Genomic DNA, 23,632 nt, shown 5'->3' on the forward strand with positions numbered 1-23,632 from the left:
GATTTTCTTCTGGCATGTGCAGATTGCATTGCTATGTTCTCATGTACGAGATGAATAATATCATTGGTGCTTGCACAGATTTGAAAAAATGCAATGCATTTAACGTTCATAATTAATAATAATATTAAAAAAAATTCGTTCATTTGCAAAACCAGTGTAATACAAGTACATTTATTTGAATTGATTAAGAGTTAATTAACGTCATACATATGTTTTTAAATCTGTTGACTACTTCAAAATAATGTAAGACGTTATTTATATAACCATAATATAACGTAAGTAGTTATATTGCAACAAAGTAATTGAACTTAAAATTAATAGCGTTAGAGTTCAATTTTGTGTACTGTTTTAAGACATTCAAATGAATTTCGAAAAGTGAATCGTTCGATTTTTTTATGAGAAAGCTTCAGTGCAGCTTACGTCTAAACAAAATTAGTAATAATTATTTTTTTATTTCAGCGAAATATCTAAATGATAATTCATATCTTTAACATCTATATCAGTTCCCTCTACTACGCTGACTGCCTACGTTAATAAACCAAAACCTTATAAAGACATGTGATGCGCGAAAAGATACCTTACATGCTTGTAGTAGAGGAGAGTTTGCCGTGTATCTTATTAAACTTTTTGCAACCAACGTTCTATGAAAATATAATGGTCGCAGAGTACACCGTACTAATCATTAATGTATGTGAGATATATAAAAGGAGAACGAAACAGAAGTGTTATCAAATAGTAACCGCATTCGTTTGAGCACAGACGCGCTTGACCAAAAAAATGTTTTTGATGTTATTCATTATTGGAGCGGCGGTCGCTTTGCCGAATCCTGAAGGCGTCGAACAAAACACTATCGAACAAACGGAATTCACGGGACGAGGATTGAGAAAAGACTGCTCCGGCGGCATATTCAGCTCATCGTGTTTGAAGATAGAAGCCATCACGCTACTTGAGAAATTAAGTGCAAAGGACGAGCTGAATCTATTGCCAGGAATAAGTGTCGTGAAAGAGTCTAATGATAATGAGAGCAAGGCTGACGAATTCGCTTCGGAGTTAGCGAGGATGATGCCATCGAAACCTGACGAGAGATTAGACAAGTATTTGCTTTATAGACTTGGAAGTTACTTGGACAGTCATTCGGTGAAATTGAGGCTGATGGATGACGGAGCGACTGAGCAAGCCAGGGCCTTGATTGGGGAAGCCAGGGGTAAAGGCGGCGGTTTGGGTGGTGGCAAGAAAGGCGGTTTTGGTGGATTGGTGGCTGCTGCTCTTATGATGAAAGGTATGTTATTTTAATTTAATTATCAAAATCAAAATGTCTAATTAAAAAACGAAATATTTTTTAAATGTTAAAACAAACTTAAAAATATGTGAGTAAACAAATACGTCACAACATATATTATGACGTATAATACATATTTTAGCAAAAAAGTTCAACAGCTATATTTCAAAGTTTTTTAATCCGCCAACATATATATTTACATTTCGATACATAGCTAATATATGCAACCAATATTTATATGTAATTTTGTACATATTACAAAAAATACCTTAATACGTTAATTTCTATTAAATATTTAATATTAATTAAAATCTTATTTTGTAGGATAAAAAAGTATATTATATATTTAAAATTCAACTTTAATATAAAAGGTCTGTAAGTTCTGTTCCGTTTTTTGGTTCGGATTGATGATGGATTGGCTTGGATAATTTATTTATTTATTTGGTTGTTGAATGTTAAACAGTAAATTAATTTTAATTAAATAAACAAAAAAACGCTATAAACACGAATCCTAGATCAAAAAGTTGAAAATAATCAATATATTTCTCAATATCTCATAAACTTCAATCAATTCATTAAATCCATTTTTTCTTATTACAATAACCCGAAATATTATTAACGAACTATATTTAAATCTTCATGTTTTATAAATATTTATAGTAATTCGACAAAACTTAAAAATCTTGCTATAAATTTTTACCCCACACGTGAGAGGGGACATAATTTTCGTCTTGTAAAATAAGTTTAGTTTCAACAAAATAGTCATAAGGGTATCTATAGAACAAACAAGCTTATTAAATCGACTCATCATCTAATTATTCATCAGTCTAAGTCCTCTGCTGGTCAGTGACCCCTTAACAGCATTGCATTTCTTTATTTATTTGAGGAAAACAATCCAATTAACTATTTGATGTTAAGTTTTATCTTCACCCATAAAAACTAGTAACGTAAGAATATATTGTACGTAATCGGTAGTCGGATTGGCAAATGAGACTGATATTAAGTGGTGACCAGTGTAAAAAATATTTACCATTGCCAATGCGCAGCCTTCGATGCTATCCTTGTGCCTGGTTACACTGGCTGATTCGCTGTTCAAACTCGAAAACACCAATATTAAAGATTGATGTTTTGTGCTAGTATATGTGATGATTTGGCGGGACCTATACAGGCGACCTACCACCAGTATATGTTTAATTCGTCAATATGCGTATAAAGTACTATATCACCTTTACTTCTTACCCTGGTAGAGGTCTTGTTAATAATTTTATCAGAAAAGGTTAATTCCGTTGTTTTAATTCAACGTCATGTCTAAATATACAGCGATACTAAAAGATTAGACTCTTCACCTACATCGCAATCGTCATGTCATGTTAGAATTCATGTCAAAAATCACACACCGTGATTTGGATGAATATTAAAAATTGCTCAGAATAATAAAATATTAAAAAAACAATAAAGTCCAAACAGTTCTGTGTTTACAAGCATACATTTAACATCTCTATATAATACACGAGATAAATCCTAAATTATTGCCATTTATCTGATCAAATATTTCTGGTGACTGTCAAAGCAAGAAGAAAGAATTTCATTATTACGTTTAATATGAAAATCGTAATTGTCATAATAACCACAAAGTCATAACGATAAGTGTTGTAAAAGGGTTTAGAGAGTGCTTTTGTCGCAGCCGATTCGTCGCGGTCAATTTGCCACATATTGTATTAAAACTTATAAAAAATCTTGGACCGATCTTGGTAAAAGCCCAATTCAGGATTAATATTACGATCGATGTTATAAATATCAAACCTACAATGTAAAGAAGGTGCACTTAGGACATTCTAAAAATGTAACGAAACAAATGCCTACCCTTTTCTTGTCATAAATACCTGAGCTATTTTTGTAACGTCATTATTCAGCTCTCACATAGACTAGTCCGTAATAATTGCTAATGACAAAGTTGTCCGATTAAAAACGTCATCGCGCTGTATTCATTGATATAAAAAAATCTCTCTAAAATAATAATATTTATATGTCAATCAGAGCATGAATAATGACGAAGAAATGACACTTTATTGTAACCGGTGTTTAAAGTTTTCCATCGACGGCGATCAAGATAAAATGATAGTTAGCCTGAGATATTATGAGTGTCCGCTGGCTTTCATAGAATTATTTTATATTAATGTAAGAACCATAACTAATTTTCACGTGTAATTTCACTTGAATTTAGAATTTATTTTTTTCTTAATAAGGTTGGCGCTGGTCGATAGTCATGTCTAAGAGACAACGATGAGGTTGGAACGTGCTTGCCTATTTACTCTTGTTGGGTTTAAGTAAAGTAACTGACCGTAAATGTCTTACTGAAGAGCGAAAGCCTCTTGAGGAAAATGATTGGAGCTTATATGATACACATGACATAATCTCAATCAATGCATGCAGCATACCTGCATGCATTGATTGAGAGACTCAGGATGTTTTCCTCCACTAAGTACGAGAAGAATTATTCTGAACGTGATTAATTAATTAATAATTAATGAATTAATTTTAGTAGTTTGCCTGGTTTTAGCTCAACTCGCCATCATCACGGCCAGTGGGCCATCTCGGCTTACGTTCGAATTTTAAAATTAGAATCATCTGTATTTCATTAAATTTAACAGACCTTTGCTGTACTAATTATGTAAGAATTATTTATACGTGTAGTTTTGTTTTTAGTATTGAAAACGCAACCAATACGTATCTATTTGACAGGATGAGATTATTTGTAATATATCTCAAATAAATTTCATTAGATTTTGTCGAATTAGTAACGACGATTAACAATAATTCAGGATCAATTATGGAAAGAAAAAAAACATCCTTGTTGACACTTTTGGTGCGTTTACCAAGAAATAGTCGGCAATATATTTTAGCAACTTTTGCGATTCCTTCAAAAGATCAAAAATTACACAATATTGCCTCACCGAATCTTTTCGAAATTCAAATCTGAATCTATTCAAAAATCCGTCACTCTCTCAACTCTCTATCACTCAAGGGGTAAATGCTGCCAGCATTCCATGTGATCAAGATTTGTAATAGTAGCCAGTTGTAAATTAAAGATCTTAATGTAAATGAATGCTCCACGCTTGAAGGTACAGCTTTAAATACAAAACAACATACTATAAACATTCCTTATACACTCAAGGCTAGAGCCTGTGACGATAACAAAGCCAGACTATAACGATAGTCGTTAACGACCAAGAGCATGAATTCGAAAGCAATACTATTTCACGCTTTTTAATACATAATAGTCGTAACATTGTTGCTAATGAGTAAAAAGATAATCTGAAAAATTGTAATGAAACAATGATAGATATCATAGATAGATACATTCGAAACGGTGTCCCGTAGATAGATAGAAGATTAGTGAAGTTCTTAAATTAAATTTCATAATCAAGATTTTATTGAATACAGATTTACTTTCAAATACAAATCGTTGTGATACTTTTACTTGTGTAGAATAAAATTGGTAAAATATAACTGAACTTATTGGACAGAACAAAAAAAATGTTGGATTCAAAAACAGACAATATTGAGTTTTAATTTGACGGTAGCGTTTGTGCAAGCAAGTATAGGTATCAATTATTATTAATTAATTATTTGATTTTCCAAAAGTGAATTATTTGCGAACTTCAATTACGTATATTAAATATTGTAGTCAAATTTACATTATATACTTCACTACGAGCAGACTTATATCATTTTATACCAAGTGATTAGCACTTGGCAGTTAAAAGATGTCTTCGCGTTTTAACACAAACTCTTAGAAAACGATCTTAATCTTGATTTAATTCTGTGTTTAGTCACTAGCTGACCGCCTCGACTCTTTAGGGGTGAAATTCATACAAAGTTACGCCTCCAATTTGAATTTGCCCCCAAGTTGAAATTCCAAAATGCTATTCTAAGTGAGCATCTATATTTCGAAAGAACGACAAAATTTTTAGTTAATCAGACCTACAGTTTCGGAGATCTCGTAAAAATTTCCAATTTTTGGCGCATTCAAATACAGACGCAGTTAAATAGGGATTAATTTTTATATTTATAAATTATAAAATAAGATTAGATATATATAGAAACGCTAAAATAAACCAAACGATTTTTGGGAAAATAGATTTCATGACAATACTTTAAGCAACATTCCCAAAAGGCTCCGATTTGGCGCTTAAGCTCTTATTCCATACCCGATGTGATTTGTAGTATACAAATCACATGCTAACTTGGGAGACTAATTACCTTCTAGACATGAATAATTAAATATTTAACACTTCGTTTAAACGCATCGTATTAAGGATCTTTCCTTATTAGTTCATATTTTAATTGTTTAATTATATTGTTTCAGGAACACTAGCATCTATAGCTTTGGGAGGTTTAGCACTTCTTGCTGGGAAAGCCCTAATGACAGCTCTGATGTCCCTCCTTCTATCAGCCATAGTCGGCCTTAAGTCATTATCAGGGGGTGGAAAGTCCACGACGTACGAAATCGTATCAAAACCTGTCTACAGTCATTCCCATTCTCATTCGACGGCCCATGAAGACGTTGGAGGTTATGGACACTCAGGATATGGCAGGAATTTGAAGATCAGACGACGCTAATGTTTGAAGACTACATCAATAAGAGTTCCTTGTTCGAATACAAAGAGATGTTTATCGTCTTAGCATTTATAGTAATTGTAAAACACAACGAAATAATTTAAGTTATTTATTTTTTGTTAAAATTTAAATCGAATATCGATATAATCGACAAGATATTTATCGACTAAAATGAATTTATCGATAGTCGATAGTAAGGAATTTTTTTAAATTATTTTTAAGTTATTGCTTCAAATGTGTACCTATTTATTGCTTATATTTTTTAATACTTTTCAATGTATCTCTTATAAATACTTAAAGGTACATGAGACATGTGAAATTTGTTAATTTATTTATGTATTTATTTATTATGTGTCTGTTTAATTATTTGCAAGTCTATGTATTATATTTTAAATTGATAATTTTATATATAATGTATGTGTCTTATCATGTGAATGATATCGTACGAATTGAGAATGAATGAGTGAGAGTGAGTATTTATTATAATTGTTATTTATTTTATTATAAAATAATTGCCGCGTTTCTCTATTTTATAACTTTTATTATTATGTTTTTATTGCATGTATTTAATATTTTATGACAAAATATTATTTTTCTTTATAGCATTATAATATTTAAATTTGTTGTATAAAATAAAAATGTTTGTTTATTTAAATATTTACATGTATACTTTGTATTTGTTTATAGAAAAATATTTTATGTAACATATTTATGATATTAAAAATATATAAAATAAAACAACATAATATATATAAATTTATACTTACTACATATATATATATTTATTACAAATATTTAATGTTACTATGTCTCAATATGTTCATTTCATTTAAATTGTCTTATGCACTGAGAAATAAAGTTATATAAAATTTTACTATTTTGAGTTTTTCTTAAAAAAAAAATGAATATTTTTTTTAAGTATGCTTTAACAAGCACTTTTGAATTGTAATTTACAAACTATTTTAAGTGAAGCTACCACTAGTTCAGAGTGTAGATATTACCGAGACGAACCAGCCAGAAACTCAGTGGTTACTCATTTTCAACATTTAAAATAAAAAGTTAGTTAAATATAATTATATATGTATACAATATATCCTGCCTGGAAGTCGACAAGTATTAGCTACACGCTTTTTTCTCATCAATATAACCTTGTGTTGAATAACATGTTTTATTTATTGAAGTTTTTCAACAAACGATTTGAATTTATTAATCGGCAAAGTTATATAAGTAGCTCTTCCATTCCGACGGTTGACAAAGAATGTTATGTCTAACTAAGAGCGGATTATTTCAGCTTGAGTTCCCGAACTTATAGCAAAGATCAAGAGCAGTTTATTTATAGTTCATTCTAATCAATAAAATATATAGACAGAAGGTTACGTTCTAGAAGCAATTACTTAGCTTTTTTTTAAGAAATATATTATATTTATGCTTTTAAAACAACACATTTAAACCTGAGGTGCTTATTTAAGTACCTTGAATTAATATCATAAATGCGAATAATTTAATGGATGAATGTTTGTTAATTACACCAGAACGGCTGAACAGCATTAGCATTAGCATTAGCAGCCTGTAAATTTTCCCACAGCTGGGCTAAAGGCCTCCTCTCCCTTTGAGTAGAAGGTTTGGATCATATACCATGACGCTGCTCAATGCAGGTTCGCGGAATACACATGTGGCAGAATTTCGTTGAAATTAGACACATGCAGGTTTCCCCACGATGTTTTCCTTCACCGCCGAGCACGAGATGAATTATAAACACAAATTAAGCACATGAAAATTTAGTGATGCCTGCCTGGGTTTGAACCCGAAATCATCGGTTAAGACACAGTGGTTAGAACGCATGCAGCTGTCTAACCACTGGGCCATCTCGGCTCTCTGAACAGATTTGAATCATATTTGGAACAGCGATAGTTTATAGACTGAGATAGCACATAGGTTACTTTTTAGTCCTATATACCTAACATATGACTACGCAATATTTTTTCATTTAAGTTAAATATCAAGTATATTCTTCCGTAAAATTAAGGCTTAAAATATTTTTAAATTTACGTGGAAGAGAAGTTTCTACGAAAAATATAGAAAATTGTTGTTAATGTATAACTATGACTGTAAATGTACTTTATTATTTTTCTGACATTTCGCAATCGTGCGGGCATTTTTGGGTTTCTTCTAAAATAATACCTTAACTGTAAAGAGGTTGTCAAGAAAGTACTCGCTGTTTAAGTGAAAAAAAAAAACGCGGTACTAGTTAGGTAGGCTGCGTTTTATTCCACGGGCTTACTAAAAGCCCTACCACCGAATTAATCGTCGATCTGAAATCTTTATATTTAATTCAATGCTCAATAATTCGTACATTTAAACACTTAAGTAAGTTTAACATGCAGAATTCATATGACATTTGGTAACAATCAGTCTGGCAAAGGTGCAGTTCCTCTGAGGAGATGTTTTCGTATTGAAATAAGAAGTAGATACGTCATATGCAACTTCTATTTTTACAAGTTTATAAGCCATTTAATGAATAGCCTAGCCTTTTTACTAAACGGTGGCGTTCAATCAGCGTCCAAAGGATACTCAGCCAATGCATAGATGCCGTTCAAGGAATAGTTCTCGCTTTTGACTTTCCTGAAAATAGACATAGAGATACTAAATACGAGCTAAAAGTTTTATTTAACAAATAACTATGTTCTAACCAATGTATATTTTCCGTGGTGTGGTTATGATTGTGATGATGACATATGATGTCGGTCGTGGCGGCAAGTCTCAAGGGAGACCAGACAACTACGCATGACATATATAGCACACGACTGTGTGCAGACCTGCGCACTCTCTATTCCCTCACTCTCATTCACTCTCACGTCTCAGAGGGGGACGGCAAATCCAACACGAGTAGAATGAGTACAGGCGCAGGACAAATGGCTTTACGTACTTTTCATGGAACGGGAGTGTACACTTCTAACTTTCAGACTTTAGTTAGTACTGAAAATTATTCAAAGGAAATCTCGAAATATTTTATTCGGCCCAATCTAGATTTTGAACCAGGAACATCGGGATCTGTGGCATTATATATATAACCACTAGACCAACGAGGCTGTCAATTTCGAGTAGTTAGTACGTCAAAGCATAACAAACAAATAAACAAATTTACTTTCTCATTTATATTATTCGTTATGATTGTTATATTATTAGTATCGTAATTTGAAAATAAATAATAACTTATCACCAAGTCCATGTGAACTCTAGAACGAAACATTTGGAAGCTTTTATGCTTCTAATTAAGAAATAAATTTAACAGATCATTCTTCTTTTATTTACACGGGTAACCCTAACAAAACCACTGAGACCTCGTTTTTCCGTTACATTTTTTCTCCTTTTTCCCTCTAATGCGTAGAGAAAGTTAAGTTATTTTTGTTTAGCTGTCATGTAAAATAAGAGAATATCTGCTATGTAAATTAAAAAAATAAATTTTGACTTTGAATAAAACTAATATCTTAAAAACTAAATAAGCTAAGTACGGTGATACTTTCATATGTATGATAAGGAAAAATATTTAATTATTCCCTTAAATTATGAATCTCGGAATAACAAATAATGTACTAATAAATGTTTATTTCCTCGGTGAGAATACGTTTTTTTTTTTTCACAATTTACTCGTTTACGCAAGGGTATAAATATATATATAAACTTTTTGGTGTTTATTATTTTAATACTTTATAATATAATTACTTTATCAATGCAGGTTATGCGTAAATTCTAACAACGATTCGTCTAACACCCATTACGAATCAATAAAAATTATCTACGAGAAATTTTCGTCTTTTCCATTATCGAACACCATTTTACCATTTGAAAGTATCTTTCGCCTCTGACAATAAGCGTTCAAAGTTCTCCTTTTTTATTTCTTCAAGCTCAGTTGCGTACTTTTTGTAGATTACTTGTGGGTATAAAATAAATTTCTGTCGTACCTAGAGTATCAGTTCAGTGCTGTCGTTGAACGAAATGTTTTGGATCCCACTATAAGTGAATTCTTATTGAAACCGGTGAAGTGAAAAGTGCCATCATGTTCAAGAAAAATGTGGCAGTGTTAACTGTAGCAGTGGTTTTGTGTTACGTCCAACAGCTCCATGGATCCGTCGATGAGACTGAAGCGACCATCGCGATGGACGAACCGAGGAACGCTACCAATACCGAAAGAACGGGTAGATCTTTGAACAAAGAATGCAAAAGCAGCCTTAGTTCGAAGTGTCTGAAAATCCATGTGCTCTCCTTTATAGAGGATCTTAGCTCTCGCGATGAGCTCCATCTCCTCCCAGGACTTAGCATTGTGAAAGAGAATCAGACAAATGCAACAAGCCCAGAAGAAATGGCTGCGGAACTGTCGCGTCAGTATCCCGGGAAACCAGAGGAGAAACTCAACAAATTCATTTTGTACCGTTTGCAAAATTACTTGGATGGACATTCCTTGAAGTATAGGTTACTGGATGCAGAAACGTCTGAAGAAGCTTTAAATATGGCAAAAGGTGACAAGGAAAACACTGCCAGGAAGAGTAAAGGAGATGGATTCGGTGGTGGTAAGGGAGGCGGCACTGGTGCTCTTCTAGCTGCTGCGCTAATGATGAAAGGCAAGTATCTTTAATATAACTATACAAAATACATAACTGCATTATGTAACATAAATAAACATGAAGATTTTTCTTTCGCCTAATATGATTATTTTACAGGTACATTAGCAGCGGCAGCTCTTGGTGCCTTGGCCCTGCTCGCTGGTAAAGCCCTGATGACAGCATTGATGTCTCTTCTGTTGTCTGCGCTGGTTGGACTCAAAGGACATGGTGGTCACAAATCTACTACATATGAGATCATCACTAAGCCAGAAGTATCCCACCACCATTCACACAGCCACGAAGAACACCACGAACATGAACATGGACACCACGGCGGTTACAGAAGAGCCTATGACACTAATTACAATAATAATTATAATAGCTACATGCCTTATGAAACAACGACCTAAATATCATAACTATTATAGGATTATGATGCGTCATTATATTTAAATAAGAACTATTTTGCTCTGTAATATTTATTCGTTAATTTATTTTAGTATTAAATTGTTATTGTTGATTACTTATTGCAGTTTAGTTTGGAGTGTTAAAGTTATTTAGTTTAGCGTTGGCATATCCTATGTTACTGTTTTGCCATGTCTCTATGATTTCGTCTAGGTTATTTATTTATCATAAATTTTATTTGCGTTTTTTTAAATGTATATATTTTACCCACCGTATCATTTATCCTTAATTTTTTTATATATCCAGATAGTGTCACACTACGAACCAATTTTATTATCTAGGTGTGCGTGACCGTTACAGTGAGTGCTTGTCACTCGCCAAACGTCATACTGCTTTACTAGTGTGCGTGTATTTATTGTTTTTTTCGACGTATTCTCAGGTTTGGCAATCTATCTAGACATATAAATTTTAAAAAATCATTGTTCCTTTGTTTATTTATGCTTTTTATATTCTATTTTTGTTTGATTTTCTTTTTTTTTCATATTTAAAAAGCAGTATGTTTAACTGTGATATGCATTGCATTGAGTCTTATACTGTAAAAAGTTTGCATATAATTCGTATTGCCTTTTAACATCTAATATTTGAAATATAAATTAAAACAATTGTTTTTATTGGACCAAATATATTTATTGTTAGTTTATTAAGTTATTTATTTATTTAACTGGTTAAATAAATACTTTATTTAATTGTCTATATTGTATTTTTACTTACTTGTAGTGAGTAGATTTTATTGACAAGATCCGTGTTTGTGGTAAAACTTATTAGATTTTGCGGCTGCTGGTCGTATTTACAGTTAAGATATAAAAATATTTTTGAAAAAATATATAAAATAAGGAAAATTAATGCACTATGAATCGATAGAAAAAGAGTCGTTTGGTTTTTTATTAATTATAATTACATTACTGAAAAATAACTTAAAATATTTGACTCAGTTAGTGCTTTTTTCGCGAATAACAGTAGTTTCGATTTGGATGTATTTTTTACGCGTCTTTGAGTAAACTTCATATCATCTCATCATGAGTCGCGCAATACGATACAAGGGCTCTCCGAATCGTATTGCACTAATGTAGGCAAGTGTCTCAGTGATCAGGACATGTATATCTAAAACAAAGGTTACAGCTTCAAGTCCGTGGCAACACCAATGAATGAATGAATGAATAAATGAATGAATGAATTTTCTAATTTATGCTTGTTTTAGTTTATAATGAATCACGCTGATGAAGAATATATCGTGAGTAAGCCAGCAATATCGGATGAAAATCTAACTTGTGTATCCACCGATTGGCATATAAGAAAGCGGTGGAATAACCTCCAAATTTGACCTCAAAATTTAAAAACGAGAGGTCATCACTGGGACGTTTACGAACTGTTGCTCTACTTTTTATCACAGATCTACCACTCACGAAAGTGCGTGGCTATCAACTAGGCTTTTACGAGCACTTTTAAATTCATTAATTTCACAGAATCATATTTAAAGTATAGCTATCACTGGTTCAGATATTGGCAAGAAATTCAGTCATTTTCTAATATCGGATAAGACCAATAAAAATCAAGAAAATTTATATTTTGCTTAAAAGTCATTATCATCTATACCAATAGTATTTAGTACCTTATTTACCTATTCGGTAATATGTATTTGTTATAATGTTTTTTTTATTAACAATAAATTACATTATAATTTGAATTTATAAACCGTCAAAGTTTGAAATATCTGTGGAATTTTATTATAGAAACAAATAACTTGCCCCAGTAAAGGTTTATGAAGTTCGAGTAACCAGAAACTTGGCGTTTAAAACTTATCCTTACCACTCATGTTTATACAATGATTATAATCACTGATTCTATCGAAATTGTCAATTTTATTAAGACTAAGCATTTGACTGACTTTGAAAGATTAAACGTAAATGTAATAATATATTGAGACACAACTGTATGTTTTCTTACTTGATTAAAAAAATCCTGAAAAAGTCTAATAAACGTGAGATTAGGTGAATAAAAAAAAAACAAATTAGATATTTGTTATTGCACGCAGTATAATTCGATAATGAACAGATTTAAACGATAATAGCAATGTTTCTAGTTTAGAATGTTATTATTACCAAAAAGCAAAAAGTCCAATTGAAATTATATGTACTATGTAATTTTTTTCGTTACAGTACAACAAAAAGGACTTAAGCGACAGGAACTTTTTAGTTGACAATATCGTTTTAAAAATAGAATATAAAGTAAAGATTCTTAGCAATGTTTTGAGAGTTCTTATTAAAGAGATGACAAAAACATGAAGAAATTTAAAATTTTAATAACCGAACAACTACGAATTGGACTCGCGCACTGAGGGTTCCGTATCACCATGTACCGTACAGACAATGATGTAACAACAAATTCAAGGAACAACAATTTCGGATTTTTTCCGATAATTGTGCTTTCCAACACAAGATAATGCATGTTGCAAAATTTTATGATTCTAGATCAACGGGATGTACACAAAAGGTTTTGATTGCCTTTATAAATGGGAACTGCGACATAAACGGCCATATATATTTTCATTGCGCAGACTTAGAGGCTACATTTTTCACACCTCTAAGGGACTGCAAGCCTTGGTATTAATTACAAATTAATTATTTAATTATACCAATACGTATTCCTGAGAAAAAGAGTTTTGACGGTCAGACTGACGAAGAAGCGGACAACGAAGTAATCTTATAACCTTTTTTTCCTTTAAAGATACGGAACCCTAAAAATATACAATAAAATGGAAAAAACGTTTGACATCATTAACGTCATAAATTTAAACGTCATCTGGGATGAAATCAGTCAAAAATGAAACCTACTATAATCCGTAGCGTTATAATAAGCATATTCATATTAGACGTTTAATATCAGTCCGTAGTCAGAAGAACAATGTAATATCGAATTTGAACCGCATCCAAAAGATAATAAGATGCAGTCAGAGCCCTTGAGCTTTCTTTACCCTTACAACCGCAACGCTAACCACCGATACTTACTCGTTGAGGTAACAACCAAATAACATGTTTTCTCCTAAACGCCGTGACATTCGACCCACAATCCTATAAACATGAATAAAATAAATAACGTTAACACAGAGCTAGGTATTTCATTTGATTCCTATCACCAAACGGCAATGGCTTTTAATAAAATACTTGTAAACCTTTTTTATTTAGCACTGATAGATGCTTTTGCTACCAAAAATATCAATAATGATAAATTCCATACAGTTAGTGATGAATTGGGAAGTGATAACAATGACAGTTCAGAAAAATTCGATAGTGATAACTCCACTAATGTTTTTAATGGCGTATACACTGAATGTTTTTTTCATCTATCGTACATTTGCTTGCAAAACAAGACGCTTTTATACCTGAAGGAACTGAATAAATTGAACGAAATATCGGTTATTGGTGATTACGTTAAATTTGGTAAGTATCCATTGTTAAACAGACTTTAATCAGTGAATTATATATTAAGTGTAACATTTAATTTTCTAGTGAAATTAAATACTAGTGAAAGTTTCGACCATGAAGATTCATCAGGACAAAATTCGGATGAGTTATCATACATGATTGATAAAGCTGTTGATAATTTTTTTGACAACCATCTCATCAGATTTCGTGCCTTGGGAAAGGATGTCTTAGTACCCAATAAAGGTAAGAAATCAAGAGACTTCATTAAAAATAAATTAACACATATCGAAAATATAGCAATAGATGATAAAATATTGAATGTTACAGTTGAAGAATTTGTCGGAAGAAAGAGACGTAAAGGTGGAGGTGGCGGTGGACACAGCGGTGGAGGGGATGGTGGTAAAAAGAAAATGATGATGATGGCAATGATGTGTATGAAGATGAAACTAATGATAGTAAATAACTAATTATATTAACACTGTATCTGAGGACCATAAATAATAATCAATTACAACATAAATTCAAAAGTTTCAATATGGTTTTTTAGGAGATTCTGTCTTCTACACAATTTAAATTTTATTAATAATAGAATTCTACAGTGATACGCTAATTTGATACATGTATCCTTTAAATGATATAATTTTTCAGTCAATGTCGCATATTCCTTCCTAATAATTTACGATCTTGTTCTGTTGTAAGTTTAGAGTTTAACAATACTACCTACTAAACAAGACCCATGTAGAAATGTCTCGTAACACGAAAGGTGACTTAGTTTAAAAACAAGGAAAACATACTAATTTGAGTAACATATCTTTTTAAACATTGATATTCTTCGACATAAGGATCTGAAACGTTCTGTTTATTACGTTGTTCTGAAAATAAAACTTTATCATCATTATAATAAGATTTAAAGTTTAAAAAATGAAACGTGTTACAGATGGTACCAGCAATGATGGGAATGATGGGTATGATGTCCTTCAAAGGAATGATGTTCAGTATGATGTCATTCATGATATCGAAGGTGAGTTCAAAGCTTAGATATGTTTAATATTGCCTACGAATAAGACATAATACATTTTATTTAACTTTATTCCAGATGATGCTCTTAATGAAGATATTGGAAAAGAAAGGAGGAGGAGGCGGCGGAGGCGGTGGTGGTGATGGGGTACGTTTATATATAACAAAAAACATAATACTATTGTGTTTCAGCGAAGTTTTCCAGATATACATTTTATTATACAACCAGGATACGTGAAGAACATCTATGATTGTCAAAAATTGCGCGCCTTTAATGTCAAAAACCTTTATAGGTTATATATAAAATATCCACAAAGGTTTCTCTTTTCTAAAATCTTCTTACTTATTTTGTTAGGCACTAAAGAGCTACTCTTAAAGGACGACCTTTAAACGAATATAATTTCTTACTCCGGGTAAACTTACAATTATAATCAAATATACAACAGTAACTTTGCTAAATAAGCAAATGCTAGTTGATTAGCTAAATATATACGAGATATATTTAAATACAAATGTCATGAAGATAATAAATATTTAACTTTCATTCAGGGATGGGCTGCAGGCGGCGGTGGTGGCGGAGCCTGGATGCCAGCAGGTATTATACCCGTATAACCAACAATACTTACCAGAAAATGCAAATATAACAAAACAATTTAACAATACAGGTGGATCAGACTACGGTGGCGGTGGAGGCGGATACGACGCAAACGGACAATGGCAAAGTAGATCGATAATTGAAGAAACAAAACTAATCGACTACAACAACGGAGAAATGCCCATAGTATCGTACGCAAAACCCATAATCAGATACAATAACAAGGTAAACGATAAAAAACCTATGTCGTTATTGAAGAACTTAAACGACGAAGTTTTAAAATTGGATCAACTGAAACCTAAGTCGAGAAAGAAGAGAGGTATCATTGACGTTCTTCAAAACGCCTACTTGTATTGGGCAAGAAGGGTATTAGGTGTTGAAACTAAGAAGCAATTCAATCATCCCAAATATAAAGTAATTAATGGCGTCAAATATATATACCATCCAACAAGAAATGCACCGAAAATTAAATCGCCCAAAGAATTAAGTAACTTTGTGAAGAATAATGAAGTTGAAGTTAAGCCGATTGTTGTTGATGATTTTAATAAAGGAGAAATAATTGAAGGTCCAATCGAGAGTAGAATGATAAGGAAAAAGTTTCATAAAATGAAAGATAATGTCAACGACACTGTAGACGAGAATCCGTGGGAATGACTATATTATTTGATGAAGTTTTATGTGTTAGAGAATATTGTTGCTCCGGACTTTAAATCATTTATATTCTTATAATAGAAGTGGAAGGTTTTGTGTGTGCAGTGTCATTAGAATAAGTTTTAAATTATTAAAAGGCAGTTATATAATTATTGTAATTAAGATAGATGCTATATTTGTGTAAACCTAACTTTTTTATTTATAAGTACCTAATAGACCGGGAGATGATGACACAAAATATTAGGCCATTTGTACCAGTATGGCGGTTCTTCAGGGGTCTAATTACGCAAAGGCAAAATGACCTAGTACAAATTACCTAGTATTTTGAGTCATCATCTCCCGGTCTATAATAAATGTTATTTAAAATATTGATCTTCGATATTAAATTTGTCAGTTCAAAAGTTAGTCTCTGTCAAATTAAAAATATAAATAAAATAGAAATATAAAGTACTTATTAGTTATTATTATGGTATTATTTATTTTAATTTATAGTATTATAACGAATCAAGAAATATACAATAAAGAATAAGTCAGAAATAATTTGTTGTTTTATTACTTATAGTTTACAATTGATATTTAAGAAAAATATTTCTATATAAACGTACTAACTAAACGTGTAACTATAGTACACGTACTGCAATAATCATTTTTCGTAAAATTTTTCTACCAGTTTTTTATTCATATTTTGGATCACGCTATTATAAAATAAAACTACTTTTCTGTACCAAGATACTTAAAATGTATTGTCTTTATCATGAAATAACTTCGAAAGCGTCTTCTTTTTCACTGCTTGTCTCAAAAAAGATCAGATACTACAGTTACAAAACTATAAATGCACTAACGGATTTTAGAATACTTTTTACATACATTTAGATCTTTGCCTGGTGTAGTGCAAACATTAAAAAAAATCAATAATAACTTAATCATATTTTATTCTATAAATATTAAATAAACGAAAGCTGACATGACATGACAAATTATATACTTAACCTAATTTGTCTTTGTCTTTCAATATCTATACAAATTAGATACAAAAACAATTTGACAATTTTCTATATAGGGTTTATTTTAAAACTTCAACCCGATAAATATGAAGAAAATCTAATTAGAATAATATATATATTTTTTAAAATAAGAATTCATCTTTTTTGTGATCAGCGCCATCTCGTGACAAATCTTAAAATTATTTCGACCTGAATCAAGAGGAACAGATTATAAATTATTTGCCATATTACCAGTAGTTATCATTAAAATCTGTAGATGTCACTTTTTAAAGTTCAAAGAATATTTATTTATATTAATGTGTTATATTATTAAAAATATGATAAGAACTCATATAATTTAATCTAATATGACCAGCATATTTTTCTGATATACTCTATGAGGATAAAATATAGCTTATTTAAATTAAGGCATCAGCTTAAATTTATAGTTTACTATGATATTTATTAATAGTACAATACAGTGTAATTTGTTATTTTTCATATAGCTAAGATATGTTATCATTTGAAAAAATGTTTGAATTACCTACTTATTTAAACCATTTTTTCGTAATCATAGTATCATCCGATATGGTCTAGTGGCTAGGATACCTGGCTCTCACCCAGGAGGCTCGGGTTCGATTCCCGGTATCGGAATATTTATTTTGTTGCAAATATATTTTAGAACGATTTATTCTTTTTGTCTTTATGGTCTATTGTTTCACAACTAACTAACGTCTTACCTTCAACTGAACTTTTACTTATTTATGTCAATATGCTTCATAATATATTGTGTGACTTGATATAAAATAAACTACACAATTTAAATGCTAAACTATTCCTTATAATCTGAACTCTGATTGTCCACTAATAGGTATCTGAACATACAATAGTAAGTTATTTATATAATACTTATATTTAAAACTTAGAAAACTCTAAAACATTTTTTTTTTTAAATAAAACTGATATTAACCTTTAAACTAATTATGACGAAGACGATGTCTGTGTGTTAAAAAAAAGGGTAAACTTTATAGAAATTAAAGGTAAAGTCCGTATATATTCCAAAGGCAAATGCACCCTCTCAATGTAGCATTGTACCTTTTTAATGACGCTGTTCCAGAGTGATTTGGTGATACACGTGATAACACCTTCGATAAAGTTTTTATTTTTATTTTCATTGGATTCCAGTACATAATTTATTTATTTTGCATATTTTAATCAACGAACAAGTTTAACGCTTCTATATTGAATAAAAGATTTTAAATTTCACTCTACACGCATAACTAATCAGTCAGTAAATAAATAACTATACAAAAATAAAGATAGACTATAATATAATACAAAGTGCACACAGACATCTTAAGTACACAGTACTAGATAGGCTAAATTTATAATAATATTCTTAACTATAAAGTAAATAATTGCTCGAATGTATTTTGTATTTTTTAACTTGTACTATTTGGGCGTGAAAATGTCTAGAGATGAATTATGATATATCAGCAACTGTTTCGTTACAGACTCCACATATTCTGGTCTTTGTTTGTATGTTGTCGTTTGAAGTATTACATTTATAAAAGTATTACGATAATAGTATTGTCATATTTTTTTAAAAAAATTTCCCTTTCCTTAACCATCGACGTTGTTAGAGACGTGCAAGATTTCGCTCGTGTTAATGTCGGTAGCATTGGTACTAATGGCCTTCCTATCATTAGTCGTACAATTAACATTGGAAGGTTAACTTCGAACACAATTAACACGACATGAATATTGATGAAAAACGATTGACGTTTTAATTTCTTTTTTTTTTAAATTTGGTATTATTAAAATTGCAAGGGTTGGATTTGATTTAGATGCAATTGTAATTATTGAATTTTGAAATAAGAATAAGCTTTTAGCAAATGCTATGCTAATTTCCACGAATTAGCTTATGTTAATTACCATTAAAACAAAGATGGCGGTTAGGCATTTACGAAATTAACCTATTTTGTGTCGTTAGTCTTAATATATTTATTTGAAAAGAAATCTTCTAAATATAGTTAAAAGTCTTGCATAGTACATGTAATGTTCACTTGTAAGGTCGTTTTTATATAATATCCTCTTTTCCCGCGCTTTCGCGATATGTGTCACTCGAGATGACAGATGCATAAATACACAGATAATATATATTTATATAAAATATAAATCTAATACTAATGAATATGTTATTATAGATCTGTGTACACTACAGTACATATATTTTTACATGGCTCTTGGTCACGTAATTATAAGTGGTTACTACCGCCTACTGGCACAGACTATATATACAAATATTACCTATTCTTTACATCCATTCCTTACATTGCCAATGCGTGCCCTTTGCTCACTTAGCCTTTTAACCGGAACACAACAATACTTATTATTGCTGTTTGGCGGTAGAGTATGTTATTAGTGGGCAGAACTCATCGTAACTTACCTGCACATAGCGTAACCACGAAAAAGTTTTAAGTAGTGGAAGTAAAAAATAAATACCTTCTCATTAAGTTTAACTCGGGTTTGTTACAAAATTATGTAAGTAATTCGATTAATTATTTAATTTTAAATAATGTACATGTACTTGTTTGTATATAAGCTGTCTTTATGACTTTATGTTGGTCTTTAATCACTAATACCTCGGATTATAATACTAAAGGCAAATGAAGCGTGTCTAACGATGTAATGAAGCAACAAAAGCGAATACAAAATCGAAATCGAATACAAATTCTCCGTCGTGCGAGAGTTAATATAATTAAATACGTAACATTATTTTGTTTGTACGTAAGGTAATTACCGGAACTAATGAACTCTTAAAAAGGAAAACCACTGGGTTTCTACCAGTGATTTTCTTTTACTAATAAAGGGTATACTTATATTCTATAATTATCTTAACATTTATTTTATTAATAAGTGTTTTATAACCTGAGACTAATATCTACATTCTGCACAAACGCGTCAAGTTGAAATGATAATTCAATTTAGACCATTGTGAATGTATCCACTAACTTATATTGCTTTTCTCGTTATTACTTATTTCCAATATATAATGATCCACTAACTTATATGTTTTTGAAGTGCGGAGAATTCAATGTATACTGGTAGATAATTGGCAGCTACCGAGCGTAATGATCACTTCATCTTTAACAAATACTTCATTGCATTATTAGTGTTATTTATTATATAGATTATGTTCGAGGAGGTTCCGCAGAAATAAACATGTATTACGCAGAAATAATAGTGTATATCTATCACAAGAGCGATGAACCACGTGTTTTGTGGACACATGTACAAAAATGATTTCGCCAATTGAAATAATACGGAAGGAGCACGCAATTAAACATTTTGGTTGAACCTAAAACTTTTACTTTTTATGTCAAGGACAGAATGCCATTACACCGTTAGTAAAAAAAAGTTGGAGATATTATTTTCGCTACTGTGTAAAAATGTCCGCGGACATTAAACATGTCGGGGTGGAGCGAATCACACCGTACTATAAACTGAGTTTAAGTAGTCTTACATTTTTAATAAAATCACATAGGATTTGTGATATTATTTTATAATTTATATTAATTAACTATTAAATAAATAATATGTATTGATTAAGTTTAGATTTTGGTTTTTGGTGTATTTATTAAATAGAAATAAAGAATTAAATTAAGACTATTCCATTTTGAAACTTTTGCGATTATGATATAATTATACGTAATTTATTGTATTTAAAAGTAATTCTCAATTAAAAAACTCTAACTTTTGTTCTATATAAATACATGGTGATTGAACTTTGTGCAAGCCCATCTAAGTAAGTACGAGGGCCAACCACTTATCAGTTTATTGTGTTCCGGTTTGAAGTGTGAGTTAGCCAGTGTAACTACAGGCATAACGGACAAAACATCTTAGTTTTCAAGGTTGATGGCGCATTGGCGATGTAAGGAATGGTTAATATTTCTACCAGTGCGAATTTCTTTATGGAGTGGTAACCATTTAACTTCAGGAGACTATTTGCCCGTACAACTACCTATGGCAATTTACATGAATAAACAAACCTGACATGTAAAATCAAAAAACATATCTACATTAAGTACAGAAATCTTAATTACTAAAATGTATTTAAATTTATATGATAAGCCATTTTGATACTTGTTTTTACCACCCATTCTTTATAATATATTCTATCGCCAAACAGCAATATTTAGGATTGTTGTGTTTCGAAGGCTAGTCACACCAGTGGCGTATCTGGGGCAATACACCATTGCAAAAAAAAAACGGTAATCGGAACCCCCTTTACCTATTCCGAAAACGAAAACTTATTATGAAAATGAACTCGGACTGTCATTTCACCTTGGCTACTGTATGGGCAGTGCACCCGTAAATTTGGAAAACTCACTGGGGGTTTTTGATAAAGATACCAACTTAAATCTAAAATATCGGTACACTTAGCTTTCACGGAAGAAATAAAAACGGGTAGAAAAAATTTTAGTAAAAAATCGTGAGCTTAGAGTACCATTCATTATTTTTATAACAATATGGCTTCCTCGAAAAACTATCACTACATACAATAAAACAATGTCGGTTCCCGCTGTCTTTTAAAACTACGGATTTGGATACGGTTCTTCTATTAGATAAATTAATTCAAGAGAAGGTTCATATGTATAAAACATGCAAACAAACGCTGGCTGAACCCAATGAGATAGATCACAATAATATTCTACAGTATTGTACACATTCTGTAGTATATTTAGTATCATTACATCCTTGAGAAGCCGAGGCGGATCGGGCATTTGTAATAAAAGTATCACCTGTGGCTTGCCGGGGCCCCATGCGACCGCATAACCTGCGTTGCCATTGCTACGCCACTCTTTGAATAATTGGGAGGATAAGCAGATTAGATTAGATTAGTGAGCTAGTGTAACTGCAAGCATATATTTCAGTTCCCAAGGTTGGTGGCGCATTAGTTATGTAAGTAGTCGCTTAAATCAATGTCGTCTATGCATATGTATATGATAGGTTGAGGTCGGAAATGCAAATACCATTAAGGTGATAAAAGTTTTTTATTGTCAACACGTTCGAGCACATTCCGGAAAAACAAGTGAGAGATCCGTCGTAAAAAAAAAACAACTAGGCAACTAGCGATCATTATTCGAAACCAAAATATTATTAACCATTTACAGTGTAAATTTGTAAATTTTACACAGTAAGTTACATTTTACTTTATGTGAGGTCTGTAAAATATGTATTTTAAGACATTGCTTTTATAAAGACAACTCTAATACTTACTACGTGCATTGGTAACAATTTGCCAATTTCAGACAGTATATACATTAATAAAAAGTTAAATGCTATAATAATAAAAATTCATTATGATCTTAGGGCTGAAATATTTTTTTCTTAGCCGACACGGGTAGTCGCTTCTATGCCTACATTACAACTGTATATAAAAACTCCCCCCTTTTAATTTATTCATTCAATGGTCAAGTTATACTTAATCTAGGTTTAGTTATATAGTTGATATCGGCCCGTATTTGCGGTCAAAGACCCAGATCTTCACCTTGCTCTTGAACATGGTTTGGCAAACCGCGTTACTAGTGATGTTTAAGCAGAATATCGATAGTAGACTATAATTATTATATTATAATTTTTTATTTTCTAAATATGTGTGGTAATTTTTATGCATCTAGACTGCAAATAGTTATACAAATGGCTTTTTAAATTGTTTATAAACATGCTTTAAATATAATTTATTTTAACTACACACTCGATTACAAAGGCTGTCTTAAAAATATAATAATTTTCTTAGTAACTAAGTCTTCGGGATACTGAATATAAAATAAAAGAATACTAATTGATATTTTTTACAATTTTATTAAATTCTTAAAAAGTATTGTTCACAACTCAATTTATTGTAGGTAAAGTAGTCGTACTTTTGACATTTCTTTTATTTTTATTTTTGAATTTAATTATGTGTTTCTACGTCTACGTATCTACGTAAATAC

At 31.1% G+C, this 23,632-nt stretch overlaps 2 protein-coding genes and 1 non-coding gene across 3 annotated transcripts; all 3 read left to right on the forward strand.

Annotated features, from left to right (window-relative positions):
• The first annotated feature begins 777 nt into the window (after positions 1-777).
• On the forward strand, positions 778-5,902 carry LOC125072969. Its single transcript, XM_047683605.1, has 2 exons — positions 778-1,279; positions 5,649-5,902. Exons 1-2 carry the CDS (start codon positions 778-780, stop codon positions 5,900-5,902), a joined length of 756 nt encoding a protein of 251 aa, XP_047539561.1.
• Positions 5,903-9,956: 4,054 nt separating this feature from the next.
• On the forward strand, positions 9,957-10,910 carry LOC125072970. The gene is made up of 2 exons (XM_047683606.1): positions 9,957-10,518; positions 10,618-10,910. The coding sequence occupies exons 1-2, from the start codon at positions 9,957-9,959 to the stop codon at positions 10,908-10,910; spliced, it is 855 nt and encodes a 284-aa protein (XP_047539562.1).
• A 7,305-nt stretch (positions 10,911-18,215) lies between these two features.
• Positions 18,216-18,287, forward strand: Trnae-cuc. Its single transcript has one exon. It is a non-coding gene; the product is annotated as a tRNA-Glu (tRNA).
• Positions 18,288-23,632: the final 5,345 nt, after the last annotated feature.

This window comes from Vanessa atalanta, chromosome 23, assembly GCF_905147765.1.
Source record: "Vanessa atalanta chromosome 23, ilVanAtal1.2, whole genome shotgun sequence".
In the NCBI taxonomy this organism is placed as follows: domain Eukaryota; kingdom Metazoa; phylum Arthropoda; class Insecta; order Lepidoptera; family Nymphalidae; genus Vanessa; species Vanessa atalanta.